This window comes from Protomyctophum bolini, assembly GCF_963924005.1.
Source record: "Protomyctophum bolini genome assembly, chromosome: 9".
NCBI lineage: Eukaryota > Metazoa > Chordata > Actinopteri > Myctophiformes > Myctophidae > Protomyctophum > Protomyctophum bolini.
Window position 1 is genome coordinate 15,817,914 of NC_137870.1, and position 24,526 is coordinate 15,842,439.

The 24,526-nt window shown below is 43.6% G+C and overlaps 1 protein-coding gene across 1 annotated transcript in view; it reads left to right on the plus strand.

Moving 5' to 3' along the window:
* The window catches only part of dync2h1 (dynein cytoplasmic 2 heavy chain 1), a 268,404-nt gene that overhangs the window by 205,327 nt on the left and 38,551 nt on the right, over positions 1–24,526 (plus strand). Inside the window, exons 89-90 of the mRNA XM_080771399.1 lie at positions 5,269–5,373; positions 16,958–17,074. Coding sequence (XP_080627525.1) covers positions 5,269–5,373; positions 16,958–17,074 — 222 coding nt within the window. The remainder of the gene's footprint in view (positions 1–5,268; positions 5,374–16,957; positions 17,075–24,526) is intronic.

A 24,526-nucleotide genomic window follows, 5' to 3' on the forward strand; every position in this document is an offset into this window, starting at 1 on the left:
GTGTACGTACCGCTGCTTCTCGCCTGCCTTTTGCCTAAATGGTCATAGCCACCGGCTGATAAACAAACAACACCACTGCTTTCTAGACCTGTGTACTGGCGATTCATTTCTTTTCCCCTAGAATGGCGCCACTTACCACGGTTGTGAGTGGGGATGAGCTGTCCAGTTTGAGGTCCGAGCTCCTTACCATCGAGGGACTCCTGGGCGACGTGCTCCGCAGAAAATCTGCGGTCCTCTCCCGGTTGGACGCGCTGACTGCCAACGGTCCAAGCAGTTCAACCCCCGTAGCCGGGCCATCGACTCCACTGTCCCCTCCCTGGGCCACCGTTGTGAAGAAGGGGAGAAGGGTCCCTCGACTCGCTCTCCCACTGTTCTCTCCATCGCTGCCAAACTTTTTCTCCCCGCTCGCAGCTCACCCCGACTCCGAGTCACCAGTTAGCTTAGCGCCTCCAGCTAACATTCCAACAGTAGACACGGGCGAGCTGGTAGCTAATGCTAACGTGGAGCTAACGGCTCCAAATCCCCTTGCTGTCCAGGCGCAAGTTGCGCAACAGATCCGCTCCGGAAAAACACGCAAGCGCTCCTGCCCATCACTGTCCCCAAGAATCATCCTCAAACGTACACGACTCCGCTCACCCCCACTGCCCATCCAATTTCCCCCGTGTCCAAACACTACCAACCTAGACTCACTTTCCCCACTTCCATCTCCACTAGCCACTCTAGAAACAGCTGTGAAATGTGATGACGTCACCACCAGTAACAGGGGTACCCCTGTCCCTGAATCATCCATGTACTCACTCCTCTCCTCCACTGGGTCAGTCATGGAAATGCCTGACCTGGAACCAGCTCCTGTGCCCCCCCCACCCCCCCTGATCATTAACCCGTTACTTGCCTGGCCAAAACTTATTGTCTATAAGGGCTTGTTATTTAAGGACAATAACCCAGAGCTCATTATAATTGGCGATTCAACCACAAGAGACATTATAATCCCAGGCGGCATCACCTTTTGTCTCCCGGGCGGTAGAATTACAGATGTCTCTAAATTAGCACCCATTATCATCGACCTCTACCCCTCGGCCCATACTGTTTTTGTGCACATCGGAACGAACAGTGTCCTGGAACGGCAATCGGCCAAACACAGACTAGACTTAGAAGCAATTGCCACCAACATCGAGTGCCTCAACAAAACTTGTGTCTTCTCTGGTCCCATCCCTGCCCCATGCAAGAGCGCCGAGCACTTTAGCAGGCTTCACAGTCTGCAGGAATGGCTAAGAGCTTTTTGTACTGCAACGGGTCATGGCTTCATTGACAATTTCGATACTTTCTGGACTAGAAAAAACCTATACAAACCGGATGGTCTTCACCCAAATACTACAGGAATCAGACAGCTCACCATGAATTTCATCCGCCATGTGGCCTTCAAGAAATGATGCCTATCACAGCATGATTCCACTATAGTCTCCATACCTTGCAATAACGAGCCCCATCTTGAAAATCATGCTGATATTACTCTCTCCCTTTCCGTCCCATCTGACCTCTTGACCCCTGACTACACATCCCTCTCCTGCCCCCTGCCCATCACCGTTCTCATCACGACTAGACCCACTTCATTATATTTAATTCCCACTCCACGCACAGTCATTCCATCTAACCTTAGTCTCATTCCTTGCCTCCCCTTAGCTCCTCCCACTAAGTCTGTTCCACTTAAAATGGCCTTAATAAATGTAAGGTCAGTTTGCAATAAGCCTTTTGTTGTACGAGACTTTTTTAACTCTCACCACCTTGATTTTCTGTTTTTAACAGAGACGTGGCTGAAAGAAAATGATAATGTCACAGTAAACAAGCTCTGTCCCACTTCCTGTAACATCATTAACTCCCCTAGGACCTCCGGCCGTGGAGGCGGCATAGCTGCTGTATTCTCTAAGCGGTTTACCTGTCGCTCTGTGGACATTGACACTTTCAAAACCTTCGAAGCACTCCTAATTAGAATTGGCTCCACAAAATCCCTCTATGTTTTACTGTGTTACCGTCCACCAGGCCCTAAAAATGAGTTTTTAATTGAATTTTCAGATTTTTTAGCATCGGTTGTTGTGAAAGTGGATAATTTGTCACTGATTGGTGATTTTAATTTTCATATTGACAATCTCAATGACAACTCAGCTACTGAGTTCATGAGCATGACACAATCACTCAATCTAAGTCAGCATGTTTCTGGGCCGACTCACAATCAAGGCCATACACTTGACCTTGTTTTTTCACTAGGCCTGAACCTCAATATCCTAAGTGTAGGTGAGTTTTTCCTTTCTGATCACAAATATATTATTTTTAACATTGATTCTATTGCTGAGACCCAACCCATCACTCGTTTAACCTCCTCTCGTCATTTAAATAATCTCTCTGCTACTACGTTTTCCTCTGTTTTCTTAGACCTCTCTAAGGACACTTTAATGCCAACCAACACCAACGACCTTGTCTCTCACTTTAATACTCTCTGCTCATCTGCTCTAGACTTAGTTGCCCCACTTAAAACAAAAAAGAAATGTGTTAGCTCTGTCAATTCTTCCCCTTGGATCAATGACGACATCCGCAGCCTTAAAAGGGAATGTAGACAGGCAGAACGGAAATGGAAAAAATCCAGGGACACTGCTCATTTCACTCAGATGAAGGAACTCCTGACTGCCTTTAATCAGAAGATCGAGGATGTAAGAACCTCATACTACTCTAATTTGATCAACATAAATAAAAACAAACCAAAAGCCCTTTTTTCTGTCATCAACACCTTGGTCAACCCAGCCCCTCCACCAGTTCCTGTCTTCTCTGATGAGGACTGTGAACATTTTTTATCATTTTTCCTAGACAAAGTTGATACCATAAGGTCAAACATCATACCACCTGGCATCAACATAGCCATCCATCCTCCTCCTGTTCCTGTTCTTTCCCAGTTTAATTCAATATCATTAGATGATCTCTCCCCCATTGTATCCCATATGCACCCCTCCTCCAGCCCTGTAGATCCCATCCCGACTACACTTTTAAAGGATGTTTTTAGCTGCCTCAGTCCCTTTATTCTGTCTATCATCAATACATCACTAGCCTCAGGCTGCGTCCCCGACCACTTTAAGCATGCAATTATTCAACCTTTATTAAAAAAACCAAGTCTAGATCCATCTATCCTCAGTAATTATAGGCCAATTTCCAAACTCACCTTCATATCTAAAGTATTAGAAAAAGTTGTCAGTAACCAACTCCTGCAGTTTCTCAATAACAATAACTCATTTGACAAATTTCAATCTGGCTTCCGTCAAAAGCATAGCACTGAAACAGCACTACTCAGAGTCTCCAGTGATATTCTCATGAGAGCAGATGCCGGAGAATGTTCGGTGCTACTGCTCCTAGATCTCAGTGCAGCATTTGACACGATCGACCACTCGCTGCTGCTCGAACGGCTACAGCGGTGGGTGGGCTTAACCGGGTTGGCATTAGACTGGTTTGCCTCCTATTTGTCAGGGAGAAGTGTGGCTGTCGCCCTGAACAATTACACCTCCTCCTCAGCTCCTTTGCCCTGTGGGGTCCCCCAGGGTTCCATACTGGGTCCAATCCTATTCTCACTATACATGCTCCCCCTGGGCTCCCTTATTAGTAGCTTTGAAGGTATCTCATATCATTGCTACGCTGATGATACTCAGATATATCTGTCATTCAAGAAAGACAACCTCTGTAAAATTTCAATTATGCACGACTGCCTATCTGCCATCAACAATTGGATGGCACAAAACTTTCTACAGCTCAATACAGACAAAACTGAAATCCTCATCATTGGCCCAGAGGCTAGTTCACACACCATTCATCAGTCCCTTGGCCCACTGGCAGCAAATGTCAAAACAACAACCAAAAACCTGGGTGTACTTTTTGACAGTAGGATGACCCTTGAGCCCCATGTCAAAAAGGTTACGCAGGCATGCTTCTTTCATTTACGCAACATCGCTAAAATAAAATCTATTCTCACTCCCACTGACCTAGAAAAAATTATGCACGCTTTTGTTTCATCCCGCCTTGACTACTGCAACGGTCTATATACCACTCTATCCAGCTCCTCTTTATCCAAACTTCAACTTGTACAGAACACAGCAGCCAGAATTCTCACCAACACCAACCGTCGAGCACACATCACCCCGGTCTTAGCCACACTCCATTGGCTGCCCATCAAGGCTAGAATAGATTTTAAAATCCTTTTAACCACTTTTAAAGCCCTACATGGACTGGCCCCACCGTACATTTGTGATCTTCTGCCCCCCAAGGTCAATGTGAGATCCCTGCGATCCTCAGACAAAGGCCTCCTAATAGTTCCTGGGACTAAGAGAAAGAAAATGGGTGACCGTGCCTTTGCAGTAGTTGCACCTACTTTATGGAATGCCCTGCCTTGCACTTTGAAAAATGCTGAGTCTGTGGATATTTTTAAAAGTTTGCTGAAAACCTTTTTATTTCGGGAACATTTTTCTGATTTTATTTGATTTGATTATGTTGTTCTTATTTGCTTGTTCTACTGTCCTGTTTTAATTATGATTGATTTTATTGTGTCACTGTACAGCACTTTGTAACATTGTTAAGAAAGGTGCTTTATAAATAAAATTTACTTACTTACTTACTTACTTCTTTCAAATTATTTGATCGGCACAAAATATTGTGTTTGTTGTCATGATTTGTCACGATCCGAGTTGGCTTTGTCCGCGGCGTAACCGTCTTTATATAAATACTTTTTGAAAAGCCTATGGAGAAAATGAATGGAGAATCATTTCCTGGGCCACTCGTCGTTCTGAAAGGGGGCGGGCCTGCGACACTCTATAGAGATACTGTGTAACGATTTGGGGGATTTTTGGACAAAATATAGAGGAGTAATATTTAAAAAATGTGTCGGCCTCCTGGTGGCGCTATAACAGGACGTTCTGGAAGATTTGGGACAGAGGTTCATCGTTGGCATCCAGGGAGTGTGTGTGGATTTGGCATCGACCGGGTTAACGGCACCGGAGATTAGCTGTACACAGATGGACGGACACACACACACACACACACACACACACACACACACACACACACACACACACACACACACACACACACACACACACACACACACACAACACACACAAACATGGACACAAGTGCAAAACATACTCTCTCCCCATGCCTTCAGCCTGGTGGAGACAATTAGAAGTTAGAATATGGAGATAAGAGGTTTCTGACCGACAGCAAATATGCTTGTGTTGACAGGACTACCGCAGTGTGATAGAGAACCTACCTGAAGATGACAGCCCTGCGTTCTTTGGTCTGCCTGCAAACATAGAGAGATCCTCCCAGAGAATCATCAGCTCCCAGGTACAAACTGCACGCACGCACGCACACACACAAGCGGGGAGTCATTTCTAAATTACACAAGGTTCCCGGTAACTTGTGTTGATGTTTTGACTCAGATATGGATCTACAACAAACGGCACTTTGATTTAATGATAAAAAATGTCGTTATCCAAGTGCTCCCTTTGCTCTCTGTTTGCTACATTAATTGAGTTAAGAGCTTTGGCAGATTAAATGCAAGAACTGAGAGAACCACGGAAAGCATGTTGGTAAAGTACCAGCAAGATTAATGAATTTGGCATCTCTCTCTCTCTCTCTCTCTCTCTCTCTCTCTCTCTCTCTCTCTCTCATCATCATGAATTCAACATGGCATGAAAGTTATTAATATTGCCAAAGCCTCGAGAGGGAGAGCAAAAATGCATCAATATGATCACCGTCTCTCTGTCTCTATTATGTAAACTAGAATTTCGCCTTTCGGCTCATCCTAGAGTTACGTTGCAGCGCAATATGGGAAGAAGGAAATTGCGGGAGTTGACAGACTCCACTTCATGTTTCAGCGGCGTTTTTAAACCCAGCTTGACGGACGGACACGACCGTAATATATTACTCCAAAATCTATAAATCTTACACTATTATGGCAACCGGCCGGTTCCACGCGCTGCACGCCACTGGTTGTTGACGATTCGGCCTATCACTGTCATGTCGTCCGCATACTTTATTATGGTGTTCGAGTCATGTGTGGCTGTGCAGTCAAACATGTACAGCGAATCTTGGCTCTCACCCACTCTGTCCATGGAACAGCCAAGCGTCACTGCCTTGGAATACATTTATATTTATATATATAAAATAACCTGAATTTTATGAGAAATTCAACCGCTTGGGGTTGGCACTTCCCCTTCCCACTGGGACAAAAACATATCATCATAACTTTATTGTTTATTTGTCCGTCTCAGCCTTTTCTTATCATGTGTACTCGTGTCTGGTAACGGGGTCGACCCACATTCTTGGAGTGAGACTAGCTGACAGTGCTCTGTCGTCTGTAGGAGACAAAATGAAATTACACCATAATGAAATGACTTCTGCCAGCACTGATACTGTACCCTTGAAAAGAAAGTGTGTGTTTGTGTGTTTGTGTGTGTGCGTGTGTGCGTGTGTACTATTTTGGGCGCATGTGTGCGAGCGCACGCTCATGTCCAGGGTGGAAGGGGGTATTTGACAATGTGCTGATGGCAGAACATTCCTCACATCAAAGACCCTGTTTAAACCAGTCAGCCGATAAACACACATACGCACACACACGCACACAAACACACACACACACACACACACACACACACACACACACACACACACACACACACTCTCTCTCTCACACACACACACACACACACACACACACACACACACACACACACACACACATACGAGGGGAGAGGTTGAATAAATGCTGACAAAACAGTTGTCACTCTTCCCTCTCCTCCACATTTCATCGCCTCATTGAGTTATTGGTCGCAGATGCACCCTTTTTATTTATTTAGTTAGAGAGCAGAGACATGCAGGACGAGATGGGTGTCGAATTTGGACCCGGGACCTCACGCTGACAATTTACAATTACAATTTAGGCATTTAGCAGACGCTCTTAATCCAGAGCGACTTACATTAAGCAAGAGCATGGGAATACATCACATACAAAGTATTTATCATGAAACATGCGTTAGCTAAGAAAGTATCAGTGGAATATCTATATAATGAAACTATACATATAAACTATATATATATATATATATACTACTATGCTATACATATGTACTATGACGTGCTATGACTACATACAATGCAATTATAGTGCTGTCTACATAACATGCTATAAGTCTGTATCAAATGCTATCTAACTCTACAGAAATGCTATCTAAGGGGGTAGGGTAAGTGCTATGGGCCATGATGGAGTCTGAAAAGGTGGGTTTTCAGACTACGGCGGAAGATTGGGAGTGATGCTGCAGTTCTGACTGCAATGGGAAGTGCATTCCACAGTTTTGGAGCCAGAAGGGAGAAGAGTTTGGGACGTGTGGAGTGTTGTCCCGGCGTTTTTAGTGAGGGTACTTCCAGCTTCCCTGCGTTGGCTGATCTGAGTGCGCGGGAGGGTTTGTAGGGTTCAATCATACTTGCAAGATATGGGGGAGCCATACCTTTAGTTGCTTTGAATGCCAGCATCAGAGTTTTGTATTCTGTGCGGGCAGCGACCGGGAGCCAGTGGAGGGAGCGGAGCAGGGGGGAGACATGTGAGAATTTTGGCTGGTTGAAGACCAAGCGAGCTGCGGCATTTTGGATCAGCTGGAGAGGTTTAAGTGCACATGCTGGTAGGCCAGTAAGGAGGGAGTTACAATAGTCGAGTTTTGACAAGACTGTTGTCTGGATTAGGAGCTGGGCTGATTCCTGGGTGAGGAACGGTCTAATTCGTTGTATGTTATAGAGTGTGAACTTTCTTTTTACTCTGTGCTGTACTCTACTGGCCACTTTAGGTGTTCCAGCTGTCCATGCTCGACGTACACACACATACATACATACATACATACATACATACTACATACACACACACACACACACACACACACACACACACACACACACACACACACACACACACACACACACACACATAAATAGCTGTGTAATGAAGCAGAGGCACCGCTCAATAATAGAATGCAAGCATGTACGCACGCGCACACACACACTAGAAGCAAGTCTCACAGCATGCCCTGACCCTGCCATGGGAGCTATACGATGTGTCAGGCTATGTCCAGGGCTAAATGCTAATATGTGCTAATTAGAGAGACTCCAGCTTGACCTGTGACAAGTATATTGCAGCTGGTACCCACAGTTTATCCCCAAAACAACATGCACATGAAGAAGAGAAAGTTGTCCTGAGTCAAACCGTGACCTCAAACCCAGTAGATAAAAAAGAAAAGAAAAAAATCACACCCGTGTGAAGTGAGGGCCGCTAATATACTGTATTAAAGTCTAACTCATGTTGCTATGATTAGGTGATGTAATGGTGATGTAAAACAAACGGTAAATTATCTTTATTGTCAATGGCATTTTTAAAACAAACATTGAACTAAAAACATTAAACCTGTATATAGGAAAATCTGAACGAAAACACAAAAAAAAAGTGCACAGACTTTCCCGTCAGCAGTGAGTGGAGCAGACTGCTCCTGTGAACTAATTACAAGTGTGGTCGCTCTCATAATTCAGAGTCCCCCCCTTTTTTTTGGCCGCCCTTTGGTGCCCAATTACACAAGATGATTGCATCGCCCAGATTGTGAATGGAAATGGTCTCACTCTCAATACCCGAGGGGCAGTCTCAGAGCAACGACCTGACCCTGCCATGGGAGCTACGATGTGTCAGGCTATGTCCAGGGCTAAATGCTAATATTATTTGCTAATTAGAGAGACTCGGATGTGACCCTGCGACAAATTTATTGCAGCTTGACAAGCTGCGGCTGCAACCGGGTGCAGTACTTTTTTTTAACAATATATTTATTGCATTTTTTTTTTTTATACAAACAGACAATACAACAAACAAAACAATACATAATACAGACAATACAATTACTTAAAATGAAAAACAAACAAAACAAAACAATAACATACAGTACGTACATAATAATAATAATAATGGCACTCGAATGGTAACAATAACAGAGTCAAACAACAAACAAGACCAAAAATAAACAGTACTTAGTTTACACTAGTCATTTGGTTAGACCAGTCATTAGTCCTACAACTACAATAACCTATCTCAAACCCTCACCCTAACCCTAACCTCCCACAGGGCAGCACACCTAAACCTAACCTTAACCCATGTCTAACCAATGACTAGTCTAAACTAATTATATGCACCCCAAACAACCTGCAATCAGAGATGAGAAATGTTGTCCTGAGCTCAACTGTGACCTCAAAACCGTATACAGTGGTTTTCAACCTGTTCCATTAAGGTCTGTTATTTGTTCGGCATTTGAGCCACAGACCACCATGAGATTGATTCTCTCAGACCCAAAACAAAACAATATAAGAGATAGATGAGATAGATAAGATACGATTCTGTATGATGTGGTACCGTAGGAGAGATAACAGGCAAACGTTAATCAAAATAACATTTCTACTGCATTCTATATTGTGTAGGCTTTTTGTAAATTAATGTGTAACAATAATTTAACTCTTGCGAGCATAAAATGGTCCATTTGGAATTATAATTTTACACTCTCAAGACTTAAAGATCTAACTAGCTAACTGGTTAGTTGTTACCAACTCTCCATCATTTAGTTGGGGACCAACTGGAACCCCCTCAAGGACCACCACGGGTTTAGAACCACTGCCATAGTGGATTAGCTTGCTTTACAAACAAAACACACAGATGTTTTGTGTCAGCCGTAACCGACTGCCCTTGTGAACTAATTGAACGTGGTCACGCTCCTATTTTCGGTGTTCCACTTTTGGCAGCCATTTGGTGCAGCTTTCTCTCGTAGCTTCTGTTAAAGAAAGGCAATTAACTTCTTAATTACTGTTTCAATTACAGAGATGATTGCTTTGCCAGACTGTGAAGGGAAATGGCCTGGACATGGTAGCATGACACGGTACTTATATCTGTTCTATTGAGACCACACAGTGTGTCTGTCTGTGCGTGTGCATGCGTGTAATTATTATTTCTCGACCACAAATGTTACAGATGGTTGTAGTGGATAGGAGAAGCGATGTGTAGCCAAGGCTAGTGGATCATCAAGGACACTCCTCACCCCAGCCACAGTCTGTTCACATCACTGTTTCAGCAATCAGCAAGGCAATATTTGACTGCTTTGTATTAGTATATCAAAATGCAAGAAATTCAATGGTCCCTGAAATGTGATGAAGATATGTGACCCATATGCAACGGAGACAGGATATTTTGCAGTATAACTGTATGAACTGCATTGTCCAAAATCAGTGCACTGAAACAGTAAACTTTACTTGGAATGTATTAATTATAGATAACTATATATAAGAAGAAAATAATCACGTGGATAATCATCGCATTGATCGCATCTTGTCTACGACATATAACCTCAGATTCTGGCAAGGTTTCACACAATCTGAGTCCCATTTACTCTATTTTAAACAAATATAGTATGTATATATATTATAAACCAAGCCAGCTTCCTTCAGAGCCACGCCACATGAATCACAAATACAAACATTTCCAAATGACACCAGGCATTATTATTTTATCGGTATCATGTTTGTTTTCTCACAGGAAGGCTTCTTATTTGCAAACAGCGTTCACAGTGAAGCTCATGCAGTTCTCATAGATTGCATTAATATGCTCATATGGTGAATAAATTATGTGCGTGTGCACAGGTGTGTGGAGTGGCTGTTGACTGTTGCGCATGCTGATGTAATTCATAGCAACGGTGCATCCGAGAGTTGTGTCTCTCTCTCTCTCGGTCTCTCCCTCTGTCTTCCCTGTCTCAAGTGCATTTTTGTATTCTTCCCTTGTCCTCTTTATAGTGTGTGTGTGTGTGTGTGTGTGTGTGTGTGTATGTGTGTGTGTGTGTGTGTGTGTGTGTGTGTGTGTGTGTGTGTGTGTGTGTGTGTGTGTGTGTGTGTGTGTGCATGAATACGATAGATCAGGGAGAGAGAGGTGGAGAGATTACCTGGCCAGCCTGCAGTGCAGTGATAACAAGAGGGACAGCTAAGAGCCCCACGAGAGTGTAGCCACAAGATGGAGAGAGCGGGATGGAATAATAGGCCCTGATAGAGCACAGGGAGAGAGGTGTGGAAGAAAGGGCTGTGATGGGCAGAGAGAGAGAGAGAGAGGGGTGGGGGGGTGGAAGAAGGTGGCTGTGATGGAGAGAGCACATAGATGGAGAGAGAGGGGTGGAAGAAAGGGCTGTGAGGGAGAGAGAGAGAAAGAGAGAGGAGAGAGAGAGACACACACACAATATGAGGGACAATGGGTGAGTTGATTTTAAAGAGTCCTTTATTGTGCACTGCTGGGTGATACAAGGCATTACATATAACCTCGACTACATGCCAAACTTAGTTGTGAGCAAAGGGGAACAAGTTACAGTAAAACAGCCATCTTCCAAAAATAAATCGGAAAGAGAATAGCAGCTCATAATGATCTCTCACTGTGCACAAGAGAGAGAGAGACTTATTTTGACTTTTTATAAAAAACATTTATTTACAAACTAAAAAAGCAACAATCACTATACAATACTTGTTTTCACTTTTCAGTCAAACAGTCATGTCTTGAACCAAGGGCATTTTACATAATAATCAAACCAAAACACAGAAAAAACATCTTCAACTGAACAGATAGCGTCATTATACCATTGTTGCACCAAACTGATGCAGAGGGTTCAGCCAGTAACATGCTGCTGCTGCCTCTGAACCCCCCCGCCCTATACACAGAGTCCTCCTCCACACCCAGCCCGTCTCTGGACACAACAGTACAGTACAAGTCCATTTTCCTCTGCCCTGCTGTGATTCTCAGGCTCAGTGTCCTCCATAGACAGTTTTTCGATGCACAGTTCTGGGAAGCAACCCACACAGCCCCAGCAGATCAGCTACTGCTCCTGCATCCACCGAGCTTTGACCAGCTACGTCTAAAGGCCTATTCTTAGTCTGGATTTTCGGTGGTGAGGTGACCACCGCTCCGGTGGTGAGTTGACCACCGGAGCTGAAATAACGTTGAGCGGTGGTGAGTGAAAAAAAGAGAGAAGGGCTTGAGCGGTGGCGGTGGTTTTCTCTTCACCACGGCTCGTGACGTCATGTTGTAGTTCGGTGGTCACCTAACCACCGAAAATCCAGACTATGTATGAGCCTTAACAGTTCCACCATGAGCCCCGATGTTGGACTGTGATAGGTCCATCCTGGCTCTTCCAACCAGAGGCCCATCTGAGAATCAGGGCCTACAAGCAGGCTCCATAACCAGTCAACCAGAAGTGGCCGGCTGTATCATTGTCCAGTTAATCTTCGTGTCCGTTAAAGACTAAACCAAATGCGAAAGAGGACCCAGCGCACAGAAGGAACCCAACGGCACCACCACCATCACACTAGCCACTTTTCAATTTCCAATTCCGCGTCAACCCTCTGCACCAATTTCTTCATTCTGAAAATCTCTTGCATGGTAAAACAAACTTCTTCTGTTAACTTCATGTTTTGCCTGGAGGCCTTCACAAAACCCTTTCTGTCTGGTAAGTACTTTTCAACTTTGATCAACCTCATGTTTTTAGTTTTCTGTAAAAAACTGTTTCATTTCTGACACCCGATAGACATGTTTCATCATCACTCACACAACCACCAATATTATCTTCTGAATTGTTTTATTTTCTCCTCTGTCACTTTTTTTGCTTTTGTCCCATTTGATCCTTTTGCCTTTCTTTTTTGCCCCACCACCTTCTCTATGTCACCTACATTGGCCCCTCCCACCTCCACTTGACTGACAGGAGGACTACTGTCCTCTTGGGAACTCATAATTTCAGTCACGGGTTCAGCATTAACCACTTCTCCTTCGCCTCCACTGTTCTCCTGCTGGTTATTTTCTTTTTCCCCTTCACCTGTTTGCTCAGTGGCCCCCCCATCTTTATTGACATTCACTGTCAAAGTCTCAGGTTCAACACTTCCTCCTTCATCTTCACACCCCTGCCCAATACCATCCCCATTAACGTTTCCCATCTCTGGTAGCATTGCTTGTCCCCTCGCCAAAGTCAACAACCCTCTCTCGACAGGACCTTATCAAGTGCGCCAAAACAATTCATATTCTCGGTTGTAGCAAAGAGAGTGTATTCAAAATTGTCCACTTTAATCTTAAAGCCTGTAATCAGCTCTTTACTCCTGTTTCTCAAAACCATGAACAGCAATCTCCTGTGAGAAACAACATGTCGCAACTCAGGTGATTTACACCCTGACGGGAGCTTTTGAATGGGCGGGATGTTTGACATCAATGAATGGGGGGATGTTTGACAGAAACACTTTACTTGCTGGCATTGCGAGTGGCATTACTTTCACAAGTGTGTCCTTTACTACAACGCCACTTACTTTCAATCACAGTGTTTGCTTTATTCATCCCATCTACAAAAATCACAACGCCACCAATGCCCACCATTCATCCTGGCAGCAGATTTAGAGAGAGAGAGAGAGGGGGGGGGGGGGTGGAAGAAAGGGCTGTGATGGAGAGAGCACATGGATAGAGGGAGAGAGGTGTGGAAAAAGGGCTGTGATGGAGGGAGAGAGTGGGAGAGAGAGAGGGGTGTGGAAGAGCAGACCTCAATCTTTTTCATGTCAAGGATCCCCAAGTTGGGGCGCCCCCTGGCCAAGTGGTCCAGGCGCATGCCACATATAGGCTCTGGCCTGACTGCGTGTTCGAGGCCCGTCCATAATGATTAATGACCTTTGCTGCATGTCTCTGTGGATAACCTAATCGTCCCGAACCGATCCTTTGGTGTGGTTTGGGCTTACGTCCATAATGTATAAATTATCTGGATAAGGGGTCCCTTTTCGGGGAGGGGTCAGAACAAGTACAAATGTGCCTTTACACACACACACACACACAGCTTGTGTACAGTCCCCCAGTGTGAGTCTTAATGTGTTTAAGTCCATTCACACTAAGCACAGATATGATCTGTTGAACCACCAGCCTGGTTTCATTTAATTAAACTCCCACAAGATCTCTCTCTCTCTCTCTCTCTCTCTCTCTCTCTCTCTCTCTCTCTCTCTCTCTCTCTCTCTCTCTCAAATTGTGTGTGTGTGTGGTACAGTACAGTATATCCCGCTCCCAGGTGTCGTTTGTCACTGTCAGCTCTCTCTCTCTCTCTCTCTCTCTCTCTCTCTCTCTCTCTCTCTCTCTCTCTCTCTCTCTCTCTCTCTCTCTCTCTCTCTCTCTCTCTCTCTCTCTCTCTCTCTCTCTATCATTTCTGCCCTACTATCTCCCTGCGGAATCCCTGTCACTACCTGAAGGCTGTGGGCACTAAGCACACTTTTGCTGGCTTACACCCAAACACACACACACACACACACACACACACACACACACGCACGCACGCACGCACGCACGCACACACACACACACACACACACACACATACACACACACACACACACACACACACACACACACACACACACACACACACACACACACACACACACACACTGTCACATGCACCCATGGGAGTTGTTAACAGTGGAAGTTGAATGAGCCTGCTCTTTTAGAATAAATACCTCCACTTAGAAGGAATTACCTGCCATGTCGTATCACGGAACCATGTGTGAACGCTCGTGTGTGTGTGTGTGTGTGTGTGTGTGTGTGTGTGTGTGTGTGTGTGTGTGTGTGTGTGTGTGTGTGTGTGTGTGTGTGTGTGTGTGTGTGTGAGTGCGTGCGTGCGTGCGTGCGTGCGTTCCTCTTTATACTTGGTATGACATGTCAAATTTATTGTGTGCGGCACAACTGTTATTGATGATCATTGACTTTTTTATGTTATTTACCAGACTGTAAATGGGCACAGTGAATTGTGACGTCACCTATTGGTTTCTACAGACCCATTTTGAAACCACGTTTTCAGCTCATTCAAATCCAGCATCTTTGGAATTTCCGGTCCCGGAATGGACCCAGAAATGAATGATATTAGCTCAAAGGGCAGTGAGGGCAGGTTTGTAGAGACAGTAGAAGCCCTAGAAGAACTGCCTACTTTATCATCAATTTTAAAATGAATGGGACTATCATTTACAAAATGCATTTTGTGGTAATTGAAAGACTAGCGACTCATTGTGCAAAAATCAATAAAGAGATTTGAAAAGAAAAAATAAATAGCGACTAGCATAAAGCATGTATGACAATGTTAACAAAGGTAATACAATCAAGATTATATCCAGTCAAATTCCCATCAGTGACGTGGCAATTCTGCAGCCAGCAGAACCTCTAAGAACTGCAGTGCTGAAAAGCACTTTTCATGGAGCCTCATTAGACATTTTGTTAAAATGTGTAAAAGTGTTAAATAGCTCTATATTCCCATGGTTTTGCAAAAAAAATCAAGTAGCCTATTTAACAAATATTCTGGTAAAAGTAGAACAGAAACAAAAGCTACGAGCCAGCCAGGACTCGAACCTGGAATCTTCTGCTCCGTAGGCAGACGCGTTATCCATTGCGCCACTGGCCCCTCTGGCTTGCTCAGCTTTTCTGTCCAAAGTAGGCTGTGAGGATTTGCCTCTGACTTGTCTTGTTCAGGGACGGCCCAGGGAGAGTTGGAGCGGGGGCAGGGGGACATTACCCCCATCTGGAGCCCCCCTAAGCCCCCCTCACCACAAACTCAATTGACTTACTTCTATGTAAACCAAAATTTGTTAGAACCTAATGAAAGCCATTCATCAATCATCAGACACTTTGGCTTTCTTCATAACGCACGCACGCGTTTATTTTCTTCTGCTGTGGAAACATTTTTCCACAGGTTTTCTGTAGTAAAGGATCTAAATCATACTATGAGTTGTGTTTTGGAGTTAATAAACAGACTTTATAATATATTCCAATTTATCAAGTACTTTCTTCATTTCTGGATTCTTCATTCACCTTTTCCTTGTCTTCAAGACATCACGGGATAAGTAAACATTAGAAATAAAGTCATTTCTTGGGTGAAGTAATAATATAAGTTAACACTGTGACAATGTGACTGTGTATGCGGTGGAAGGAAATGAGTGCGTTGAGGACATTTCACTGTATTACTGAAGCAAATCCTCACAGAGGAAAAAATGTGTTAATGGCTTTTATTGAACCGTGCACAGAGAAATGTCCAAAAACCAACCAGTGTGAAATTAGCTAATTTCTACTTTGAACACTCGGAACATTTACTACTTTGATTTGCAGAGAATAATAATAATACTAATACAAATAAACTCTGTCTGCAAGATTTCTGTTGATGGACATCTGTGTTGATTGTTGGTTCGTTTGTGTATTCTAAAATACAAGTTCATAGCGTCCCATATGAGCCTCCCTATGAGCCTGTAGATCTGTGATTCTTGAATAGTCGTGAAAATGTGTGTACATCTCGGAATATAAGTATTTTAAGGCAAACTTTTTTTTTTTTTTAATACATCTTTTCACCCGGTGCCTAAAATGTAATCCTGGGTGCTACTCTCCCTCTGCCAAACTGGGGAGAGACCCAAACTGAACTCATGAGGAGTGAGCAGGGTGCTTCTTATCACCTGACAGGAGGGAGTTTCCCTGGTTGGACATAGCGTGTGGAAGGAACACGTTATTCCAACCAGTTTATTTCCCCTCCCCCAGCTGACCATGAGGCAGTATAGAGACCAGGGTTACTGCATGTTTTTTGTGAGGGCACCTACCCTCATTTTAAGCAAACATTTTAACTAAAATCTTTGCTATTCAAAAATATTTTGAGATGGGGGTCCACGGCCAAGTACATATCATTGGGGGGTAAAAGATTTGAGTACCACTGATACAGTATATCCACATGCACTTTTCAGAAAACTGATTTAGAAGACATTTTGTAGAATCTGCTTCAGGTCTTAATTGATTGATTGATTGATTGATTGATTGTTTGATTTGTTTGTCACACAGGTGATCTCCCAGCTGCGTGTCTTGAGTCGTTCAGTGGCGCCCGGGTCAAAGTTTGACAGAGAGCTCTGGTCCAATGGCCTTTCACCTGTCCTCTTACTGTGGAAGAAACTCAATCAGGTAAGCCACGCATGAAATATATAGAATTTGTACATAATTGTAAGTCATAACTGCAGAAGTTTTTCACACTGACTGTCGGTAGTGTTTAGGCTGCATTTGAACACATTCTCAGTTCTTCAAACGTTTCATTCTAATGTGCATACTTTGATGTGCTGCCGTGCCGGTGCTGCTAGTGACAGCTAGCTGAACCACCGCAGAGCCTCATGTCCTACAACGTTAACTTGCTTGGATTTATCCAACGTGTACTAAATATCCAATTAGGTATATACCACTGAAGTGGTAAAAAGTAGCACTCTTATTTTGGATCGATGCTTTTTCCACTTTGGTGGTATTTGAAACTAGCTGTATTTATTGACTAAATAAAAAGTCGCACCTGCTTTTTTTCGAACAAAGTCTAGACATGTACGTGCATGCACGCCACGTCACGCAAGCACACACACACACACACACACACACACACACACACACACACACACACACACACACACACACACACACACACACACACACACAATAATAGTTTTCCTATATCCTGCAAAATAGCAGAATTGGACATAAAAAGGTTTCAGCTCGACAACCACCAGTTGTTCACTTTCATTATTATTAATGGCTTGTCTTTTTTGTTTAAATAAACAGGCCTCGCTCTGAAAGCATAGCTAATGATAGAAACATCTAGCAAACCACACTGCAGAAAGAGACTGTTTTATTCCATTTGGACCCCGTTAACCATAATGTCCCTGTCTGCATCATCTTTTCATGGAAATAATCTGTGTTCTGATGTATCCAATGTAGCTATTTTACAAGTTCTTGTTAATACATAAAACCCACAGATATAGGCTACTTAACAATTTTCACTTTATTTATTTCCCAAAATAGCAAAGATTGCCGATCTACAAGCTCACAGTGCATTGCATCATGATGCGTTGTGAGCTTGTAGCTTGGCTATTTTAGCTTTGTTGTAAATTTTTATACAAGAGTATTTATTTATGAAGTTGAAAGGAGATGCAAGCCCAACAGCAGTAATATGACACAGCTGTGTCCAAAGCTTTTGTCCACTGCAGTGTTAAGTTAAATGAGTCAAACGATTTTCTGTGAAAGCTTTGCCCATAATAATTGTAGGAGCTAGGAGGCAAGGCTTAAATTATTGTAGATTTCCTATGCTTTGATTGTTCTTTGAGTATGTGATGTCATTGCTAGTTTACCTTGCAGTTCTTTGAAGTAGGCTACCCGTGATGTAATTGCTAGTTCAATTCATTTGACCTTTCAATGTGTGTCTGACCAATCACACTGCAGTAGTAATCAGTGGAAGTTAGTAACAGCTGTCCGTTTGCTGGCAGGGGAGAATTGTCGTTCCAGTTTTTCTAGGTGTAGAGTCAAACGGTTTTGTATCGTGCTCTGTTTTCTTTTTGCCCAAATGCATGTAAAGTTTGTTTCTGTTCAAGGTTACGTTTTTTGTTGAATTCTATTGGACATCTCCGTGAATTATGTTGTTTTGGGAACAACAACACCACCACCATGGGATACACCTTTTAAACATTTTTGCGGATACATTAACCTCCATACTCCTCGTGATGCATTTGGATTGGAACAGAAAATCAAAGACTTTAGTCTTGGAAAAGAATCACATAATCACAAGAATTGAAAAGCTAGCCCTCTCCACTCTCCAGTAACTCAAGTAAGTGCATCAGACTCTTTTCTGAATAATATATGAATTGAACTATTCAAAGCATATAGCAAATATCCATCTCCTACACAGACCCGAATAGTTCTGATGATCCTCATGGGGGCTATCCGCAGCCCCGCCCCCCCCCCCACAGCCCCCCCCCCCCCCAGCCCCCCCCCCCCCCCCCCCAGCGGTGAAAAAAAAGAAGTTGATGTTTTCTCGCGTTTACGCTGATATAATGACGTGAAGCTAGCGGAAAGGCATTTACGTGGATTTCATGTGTCCCGACCTAGACCTAGAATGCCTGTGATCATTTAATTATACTTCGTACTAGTCTATATATATGATATATAAATGCCGAGTGCACTTGCATGCCTATGCATGCATTCTAGAGGCAAGTCCCATAAGGAAACTGCCCCTGCAAGCGACACCTTTTTATTTATTTATTAGGATATTTCTATAGCATGCGCGATTGCGCTGCTCACTTGACAGCCTTCTCTAGGCTACTCGCAGTGCAACGCGTTGTGAGCTTGTAGATCGGCTCCCGTGGACTCGCGGTGCATGTTAAAAAACAAACACAATTCACAATTATAATAAGAACATAGGCCTACACTTATCTGCATTCTGCACTGTACGAATCCAACGTTGTTTAGTGTTGTTTAGTGAGTCAGTTCTCTGACTGTCGGTGTGTGTGTGTGTGTGTGTGTGGGGCGGACAGCAGCATGCGGCCGCTGAACCGAGTCCAATCTGGGTGAAATTTACATTGGAAAATTAATATAACGGCGCGGTGAGCCCGGCAAGGACAGAACACGGCGACGGCCCGATAAAAGTGCCGTTGGAATAGTAGCTTCTTCGGCAGGTTTAAGCGGCGACAGGCTGGCATCACTGGAGAACTGTAGCTTCCTCTGTCTGGACGAAGCGACCCTTCTTAGCTGGTGGTGGTTTCATTGTGAATGAAGTAAGCATCACACTGACACTGTACTGTAGGCATATTTATACATACCTGGCTAGGTGAAAACAAAAGAAACCTGATTAGCATTTGAGTACTTGGTGGCCGCACCCAACCCATTTTAACACCTCTGAACAGCCAACAATCTGTAATGTAACTAATGTTAATATAAAATGTCCACGAAAATGTTCATGGGGGCTAAAAGGGGCTATTTAATTCTTCATGGGGGCTATAGCCCCATAGCCCCCACAGACTCGACGTGGCTGCTCCTACATACCCATATTATCATAGAAACAATTATCAAGTAACAGAAACAACACAAAAACAGTGGGGCATAAAGTTTTAACCAAATAAAACAAACAATAGTCGTGTGTGTGTGTGTGTGTGTGTGTGTGTGTGTGTGTGTGTGTGTGTGTGTGCGTGTGTGTGTGACTGTGTGTGTGGTTGCTTAGAAACCACACCTTTCAAATCAAAAGGATATCTGCATGCACTGCATTAAATAATTCAGTCACATTCCCTAGCTAGCTCCCTCTCTCTCTCTATCTGTCTACCTCCCTCCCTCTCACCTGCCCCCCTTCTCTCTCTCTCTCTCTCTCTCTCTCTCTATCTATCTTCCTGCTGTGGGTTGTTTGTGTTCTTACTGAGTGAATGATGGATTGTATTAATTGCTCCAGTTGCTGGTTGCTTCCCACAGACCACAAACAGTCCCTGTCTGCTTTCTATTAAACACGACCTGATGGTGTGTGTGTGTGTGTGTGTGTGTGTGTGTGTGTGTGTGTGTGTGTGTGTGTGTGTGTGTGTGTGAAGGTTCATTTAAAGTTAGCAAATATATGTAACTAGAATTTCCTAGTTACAACTTACATTGCAGCGCAATATGGGAAGAAGGAAATTCTCAGTAGTGTGCCCTGCACATATGTAGTAACGGATGGGTTATAAAGTATTAATAATAACAGAAAGTGTTTTTTATTTCTCATAAATACGCAAACATGGTGAAACAACTACAGTCACAGAGAGCAGTGCCAAGGTAGCTGCTGCCTGCTAACGATGCAAACAACAGCCTTGCCTGTTGTGTGTGTGTGTGTGTGTGTGTGTGTGGGGGGGGGGGATAGCACTAATTTTCGACATTTTACTGTGTCATAAATATTTACATCTGTAGCCTATATTGTGATTACATTTGACCGTACATTTGACTCTTGTGTTATATTCTTGTGAAATATTCAGTAAAGTATTGTGGTGAAATATTCACCCCAAGTTGATAAGATATGCAGAGAATATAATACCAAGAACCCCCAGTTTGAAATGCATTAGGCCACAGACCCCCATTTGATACCATTTGCTCTCTGGGAAAATCAGGGTCCATTTGGTTCCATTTGTATGCTCTTGGAGTATGATGACTGCTAACAGTATTATCATAAAATATGTCTCAGTTTGCAGATTCAAAAAAACATATTTCATATGTGTGAGCTTGTAAAGTAGAACGTTGAACCTAGAGACAGTGTTGCCAAGTCTGATCATTATAAGCTACTTTGGACTTGTTTATCTATTGGTAGTCCTTGACATGGAAATGTTTGAGTTCCACTGCTCTGAAACAACATTAGACAACAAAGTTTGACAGTCAACACTATAATTGATTATTTTAAGACTAATTTCCGGACCATTTCTGATTTACCTACTTTGAACTGGCCTATTAACATTTTTATAGACCTGGTTGCTTGTTTCACTCTCACATCCACGATATGTGGCAACCCTGGTTTGTTTTGGTTTGCGTGTGGATGTTTTTTTGTGTTGCTTTAGCATCTTTATCACAGTAGCTATCAGAGGTTGCAGCAGCTGCTGCTGTCATGAAAACGCAAGTTTCTGTCCCAGAAGCTCACGTTAGGTCTGCGCACACTGTATGTTGCTATGGCAACCTGTCATCAAATGCTGCTAACGTTGTGGTCAGCACTGTTAGCATGTGTGCTATCAGGCAAAAGCTGAGATAGATATAAAACTACTGGCCAAAATGTCATACAAAACACAACAACTAAAATCGGAATGTAATTGTGACCTACAGACCATCATGATTTGCTTGCTGGACCTATAATTAATTTATTTGCATTAAATTGCCACTCGCCCATATAAATAAAAAGCAATAGCCTGCATGTGTGTGTGTGTGTGTGTGTGTGTGTGTGTGTGTGTGTGTATGTGTGTGTGCGCGTGTGCGCAAGACAGACGTGCGTGTGTGTGCAGGCTGAGAGCTGGTGACTGTGATTGACGTGTGAGCTGGATAAATCAGTGAGAGTTGGAAAAAGCGCCCGCAGAGCCAACTCGCAGGCAGTGCCTCAGGCCAGATGCCCGAGAATCGGTACAGGAATCTCTGGGTCACCAGTTTTGGTGTGACACACACGGCTTCCACATTTAGCTTCATACTGGGTGAAAGTGGCGTTCCAAAAAATATTTTTCCCCTCGGAATTCTTATTCACAATGAGATGGAGTTGAGGTGTTTGTGTTTGCTTGCTGGAGCTATAATTAATGTATTTGCATTAAATGTCCACTCGCGCATCGAAGTAAAAAGCAAGATGGCTGCCGATTGCGAGCGGAGAGACGGTGAGAGTAGTGACGTGTGAGCCGGGGGCGGGCCTCTGACAACAGCATGAACACAGGGCAGTGTTGCCAGGTTTGCGAATTGTAAGCGAGTTGTAGTGTGTGCAAGTAGCGTGGTTAAAAGTCCTTGTTTCTGCCGCTGTTGGGGCAACAGAACATGTCGACCAGTTTCTGTCAACCGCTTTTGGTCAGGTGACCAACTCCACAAATGTTAAATTAGATATGTTCTCTGTGGACACAATGCTGGAGATGATGGTGGCGAGCCGCGAAGATCAGGTGCAATAATAATAATTGAACTGGTTCTTCACCCTACAGTATGTAGGCCTATAGCACTGGTCTTCACCCTACAGTATGTAGGCCTATAGCACTGGTCTTCACCCTACAGTATGTAGGCATATAGCACTGGTCTTCACCCTACAGTATGTAGGCCTATAGCACTGGTCTTCACCCTACAGTATGTAGGCCTATAGCACTGGTCTTCACCCTACAGTATGTAGGCCTATAGCTCTGGTCTTCACCCTACAGTATGTAGGCCTATAGTCACTATAGGCCTACATACTGTAGGGCCAACAGTATGTAGGCCTATAGCTCTTGTCCATAGCCTTCTACTGCTTCAGTATAAGGCTATGGGACTTTCGGTTTTGAATCTCAAATCGAAATCAGACCAGCCTCTCCTCTTTAGCGTAAATAAAAAGAACGTCATTAGTGGATGCACTTTCCTTAGTGGATGCACTCTGTGCCCCGGTAAAGCCCTGGTAAACGGTACTTTTTGTCCAAAAAGGGATTTTGTTTCCACCGGGAAAAACATACTTTTAGTTACTCCAATGCGCCTATATTGCCCAGAGAACTGCCTCATAGAGAATATTTTTCCTCCGGTGACAAAAAATCCCTTTCTGGCCAAAAAGTACCGTTTATACATGTGGTGGGGGGCTCAGTGTGCGTCCACTAAGGAAAGTAGGCTTTCTAATGACACAACCCGCCTTTGTTTTGGTGAGTAGCAAAAACGTTATTTTTATTTACGCTAAAGAGGAGAGGCTGGTCTGATTTCGATTTGAGATTTAAATGAAAGTCCCATAGCCTTATACTGAAGCAGTAGAAGGCTATGGATTGGTCTTCACCCTACAGTATGTAGGCCTATAGCTCTGGTCTTCACCCTACAGTATGTAGGCCTATAGCTAGCCGCAATTTGCGACTCTAGATTTTTTTACAATGGGCTGAATCTAGAGTTGCAATACCCTCCATCCACTTCCTATTCATCTTTTTTGGTTTGTGATCTGCTTGTCTTAAATGACGTTAAACTCACCAACATTGCAGCTGCAGTCCAAGCTTGAATTATCCTCTTTCAATCTGCCGAGCTTGTTTTTCATAAAAATCCCCTGTGGGTACCTACACAGAAGGCGGCGTCGTATGAATGAATGAACCATTGCAAGTGCTTTGAGTAGGCACGTACAGTAGTGCATAGAAAAGCGCTATAAAAATGCAATTTATTATTATATATATATATTATATTATATTATATTTATATATATTTGTATACAGATCCAACGCATTTTTGTATACATTATTTTTGGAGCCCAACCCAGAGGAGTGTGATATGACCATGGACTTGATGGTGAACTTTGTTCATCAACCCACAGCCTCTGGCATCAGAATGGGAAAAGAAGGTGATTTAGGCACTTAAACCCCATAAGGTTGACGGTTGAGCAAAGTCCATCAGGGCTCCATACTACTGTTCTTTTTTTGTTTTATTGTGGGGAAAGCTTTGGCTGAAAACAGCCGATCAATAAGCTCAAACCCATGCTGCGGTGGTGGGAGCTCCGAATCCTAACCACTAGACCAGACCATCAGATATTTGAAAAATGTGGAATCTTAGGAATCAAGGCTGCTGGCAGGACAGTATTTTGGTCCAGACCAAGTCGGTCTTCTCAGAAGGTGTGGGTGGCATGGTGAAGGTGTGAATGAATGAGTCTTTACAATGCATTAAGTAGACTTTGTCTGTTTTCAACTAGCAGTATTGAGCCATATAGTAAAGGGAGATTAGTTTGAGAGCTGGGCCATACAATAAAACAAAAGTAAATGGCTACGTGGTGGAGGGTACATGCTGCACAACAGACTCCCTGTAGCCTGTTGTGTAACAATGGAAGGCACAAAGACCCCCCTGGCAGCGGCAGTCAGGCATGGCAGATCCTCACACTCTGAAGTTGAGTTTTGTCTGAAAAGCTCAGCAGGTCAGCGGGCCAGTGGCGCAATGGATAAC